The sequence below is a fragment of the Labrus mixtus genome, chromosome 11 (assembly GCF_963584025.1).
Source record: "Labrus mixtus chromosome 11, fLabMix1.1, whole genome shotgun sequence".
NCBI lineage: Eukaryota > Metazoa > Chordata > Actinopteri > Labriformes > Labridae > Labrus > Labrus mixtus.
The window spans coordinates 8,119,537-8,123,727 of record NC_083622.1 but is presented as its reverse complement, the minus strand read 5'-3'; the positions used below and the strand labels follow the sequence as shown (position 1 = coordinate 8,123,727).

At 41.6% G+C, this 4,191-nt stretch overlaps 1 protein-coding gene across 1 annotated transcript; it reads right to left on the bottom strand.

Moving 5' to 3' along the window:
• Window positions 1–442: 442 nt before the first annotated feature.
• LOC132983532 (fucolectin-1-like) lies at window positions 443–3,916 on the bottom strand. Its single transcript, XM_061049865.1, has 5 exons — window positions 3,836–3,916; window positions 2,962–3,247; window positions 2,152–2,306; window positions 1,304–1,589; window positions 443–635 (listed from the first exon to the last, which is right to left on the bottom strand). Exons 1-5 carry the CDS (start codon window positions 3,897–3,899, stop codon window positions 485–487), a joined length of 942 nt encoding a protein of 313 aa, XP_060905848.1. The 5' UTR covers window positions 3,900–3,916; the 3' UTR covers window positions 443–484.
• Between the last annotated feature and the right edge of the window lie 275 nt (window positions 3,917–4,191).

Below are 4,191 nucleotides of genomic sequence, written 5' to 3'. Positions count from 1 at the left end.
GAAGTTTTTTTCTTGCCACTTTGCTATATGTTGCTTAGTGCTCATGATGGATTAATGTTGGGTCTTTGTACAAAATATAACAATGAGTTTTACCTGCTCTGTTTGTAAAGTGTCTCGAGATCAAATTTGTTATGAATTGGCGCTTTACAATTGATTTAGAAGAAGTTGATGATGTACCTTATTAATCTATTTTACACTCTGTTATTGAACATGCTACACACATACAGGCTGAAATGCACAAACAGGATCCTGTGGACACGCAGTAATGGAGAGACGTCAGCGAGGGTCACTATTGATTGATATCAGCGCTGACGGCAGCTTTCTCTACAAATACATGGCAGTAAAACAAGATGCAATTATCCTTTTACACAAATTTTATTATTTTCCAATGCAAACAATCAAAATGAAGCCTTGTCTATTAGTTTGATTCATGCAAGTTCAGTTGGTTAAATTTAGCTCGTTTTGGATAAAGTGAATCTTTATGCTAATCCAGGACGGAGCCATAAACCTCCACCTCGCACAGGGTCAGGTACTCCTTCCTTCCAGGGATGAATACGTTCACGTAACGGCCATCCATCCCATTACATTGAAATTCAACAGTCGCTCCGGCGGGGATGTTATCCAGCACGGCGCATCTGACAAAAGAAAGACGAATCAAGACGTCACATAAGTACCATTTAAAAAAATAAAAATAAAAAATGTTCTCCGTTATAACTGTGAAACATGTGTTACTGCAGAACTTTTCCTAAATATTTATTTAATTTAGATAACTTTATTTATCCCAGAGGGCAATTCGGTTCCACAGTCCACCCAGACCATGCATATATTTACAAACAACAGAAGATTATTAATCAGAGACAACAAACAATCAGTATTTCAGTAGTACTGTACATACAGGCCCCTGGAGCAGAAGAAAAAGTGTGTGCTGAAACAGGCCGTTGGGAGATTTCCCCTTCATGACATCACAAAAGGGCAGTAACCCCTCCCCATGATGGGTGACACTCCCACAGCTAGATTTGTTCTGCTCTCTAACTGCCTTCTCACAGTAAACAATAGAGCCAGAAAGCCCGAGCCACCCAAGCCCTTCCAGAGAGGGGGCATGGTCAGACATTCAAAGCTACAGACACACAAACAGCCTATTCTGAGCAGGGCTGAAAGAGGGGTTTATAGGCATGATCAAATACAGGATCAGAGTGGATTTGAAACAAGAAACTTCACATATGTTTTGGGGAGCTATGAGACTTAAACTGGTTGAAGAGGAGAATAGCATGTGACCTTTAAGTGAACAGGGTGAACACTATACCTTGGGTTGTTGTTGCCATTGTTTTCAAGTGAGTCTCCAATGCGCAGCTCGGCTCCATTCAGTCGTTGATAGTAATTAAGATCTTTGCGGTTGGTTATCTTAACAGAATCCACTTTATGGGTTTTAAGCAAATCAAGTCGCCACCAGGGGGCGAAGTTGATGTCTGTGTGAGAGCAGGACCCGTGGACCCGATTGTTGTCGTTATTCCCATCAATAGCAAAGTATGCGTTGCCTTCTGTATACAATGATGACTGTGAGGCTTTTCCTTTGAGCGCCAGGTTCTCTCCTGTAAAATAAAATGCAAGCACTTATAAATATGTTTGTTCTTCTGTGTTTTAATCACTATGAGGTCACAACGTTTTTTTCAAATACTCACTCATCACCACTAACATAGCCCTCCACAACCTGCCCCCCCCCCCCTCCCCCACATTTCTGATCTCCCCCTTACTTATCTGAGCCCCTCCACCGGCATACTCCACCCCTGCACTCTCAGGTCTACTGACGCAAACCACTTGTACTTCCCATTTAAAAAAATAAATAAATCTGCAAAGCAACTTGTCATACGTCAGACACAATTTCCACAACATTTCCATTCTGAAATGTCCTCAATTCTGAAAGATTTCTGTGTGGGAGGGATGGAGACCACATGTGCCTGTTTCTAACATCATATAAAGTCATAACTGATGTGTATCCATTCCAACATACTGGTAATGCTGGGTGTTTGTTGAGCAGCCAATCACAATCAAGTATCCAACCAGATCGAGGTATGAACTTAAATGTTTAGATACATGCTTGAACAGAATGACTGTAACTTATTTAAAATAGAACTGTATGGCTTAAATCCTCACCTGTCGGGGCATGGTACCCGTAAACCTCCACTTCACAGACCGTAAGATACCTGTTAGCACCGGGTAGAACGATTGTCACATAACGTCCACTGATACGAGTGCTTGGAGTCAGTGTGTGAGAGATGCCTGCAGGAATGTGAGATATTGTTCCAGCCCTGAAACAGACACACAAACACGTTAAAATGATCATTATTGGGGCGCTGGTGGTGCGCGCGCCCCTTGTATGCAGGCTATGGTCCTCCATGCGGGCGGCCTAGGTTCGAATCTGGCCGGTGGCTCCTTTACTACATGTCATTCCCTACTCTCTCTCCCTGATTTCCAGCTCTATCCACTGTCCTGTCTCTCCATTAAAAAGGCACAAAAAGCCCCAAAAAAAGAAAAGATCATTATCTACCTGGGATGTGTGAAGGTCAGATAACACGTCTGTTAGAACATCATATAATGTAAAATAATATTAACTTCACTTATATAGCACTTTTCAAGACAGATGCACCAAGTGCTTCCACAGACAACATTGATTGTTCCAAAGCTGAGGAGCCACTAGAGCAAATGGTCGATCACCCTTTGCTAAGGAGCGAGGAGTTCATTGATGTAGTCTGGTGCCTGCATGCATGGCCATGAAAGGCCTACAAGTAACATTTTAAAATGGATACTGAAAGAAACAGGTAACCAATGCAAAGAGGATAAAACTAGGGTTTTGTTGGCGAGGCTTTTCTAGTGACGCGTCTCTATGTGATCGGCCCTGACTGTGCAGATGCTACCTCTAGGCTATTGCAGTACGAGGTTTTCAGTAGCTTTAATATCACTCACAGTGGGTTTGCAGCACCATTGTCTTTTAAGTTGTTGCCTATGTGAACCTTAGCCCCATTGAGCCTCTGTGCACAGCAGTCTCCTCTGTTGGTGATGACGACGGAGGTGACGATGTAGCTGTCCAGCAGGTCCACTCTCCACCAGGGGTTGTCCATTTCTATAGTGTGAGTGCATGAACCAGCATCGAAGTTTGATTCACGGTTTCCATCGATTGCACTGGAGGCATCCCCAAAGTTATGCGGATAGCGATGCGACTGAGTTGCTTTGCCACGCAAGGCCACATTTTCTGTTGAGGAAATGATTTATAGATGTATATTAAATAGAATCAGAATCAACTTTATTGACCGTATGCTTAAACACACACAAGGAATGTGTCTTCGGTAACTGTGCTCTCAACGTGCAAAAGAACAACAATAAATATAAACATTTAAGCAAACAAACCAATATATACAAAGCTAAATAAGATACTAGTGTAGTTGTGAGTAGTGCAAAAAATGCTGATATGAAATATATGCTATTATGTAACAGATGATTATTTTACTTGAGCTAAAGTTCTTACAGTACGTACATAAGCAGTATTCATGGAAATAGCTTCATGATGTCAGATTCCTACTCACTAAAAGGAAGTTTCCCCCAACAATGAACATTAACATTGGTGATTATAGTATTTGTTTATTTTCCACTTGTCTTAAATAAGTTTGATGGGCAGCTTCTCGTTGTTTATTTCTCACTTGAAGTGTACTTTCGGTTCGAGACCGTCTACTACAATACTAAGTGGTACTATGGATTAGTATGAGAACTAGAAGAGAGAGAACTCATTCAGTTTACCAACAATAAAGAGAATACCATTATTATCACATTACAGTATACTTACCATGATTTCTGGCTGAGCACGTTCCCAAGAGGGTCAGCAAAAGAAATAACAAAACGTACTTCATTGTTCTGGATGAGACAGAAAAGAGAATAATTTTCAGTCAAGTGTCTTGAGAAAACATTTGTAATGAGTTGGCACTTCAGAAAAAAAAGGATGTCCTGTTGCTTCAGGGCTCTGCATCCAAATTAAGGGCGTTTTCACATTAGGCTCGATTGCCCCCTTCCCCCGCTCGTCTACGTTAAACACTTGCTTATTCACACAGTCTGATACAGCAGGTGGCAGTATGCACACAGTTGGTTTGCAAATCCACCAAAAAGCTGAAAGAAGAAGAAGCAAGCATGGCAACCAATCATGTA

Excerpts from the sequence above, each read along its gene's own strand:
- LOC132983532 (XM_061049865.1), bottom strand. The coding sequence starts at position 3,899 with ATGAAGTACGTTTTGTTATTTCTTTTGCTGACCCTCTTGGGAACGTGC. Across the intron at positions 3,248-3,835 it reads GTGCTCAGCCAGAAATCATG|AAAATGTGGCCTTGCGTGGC; the intron begins GTAAGTATACTG and ends TTTCCTCAACAG. Across the intron at positions 636-1,303 it reads AATGGCAACAACAACCCAAG|ATGCGCCGTGCTGGATAACA; the intron begins GTATAGTGTTCA and ends TTCTTTTGTCAG.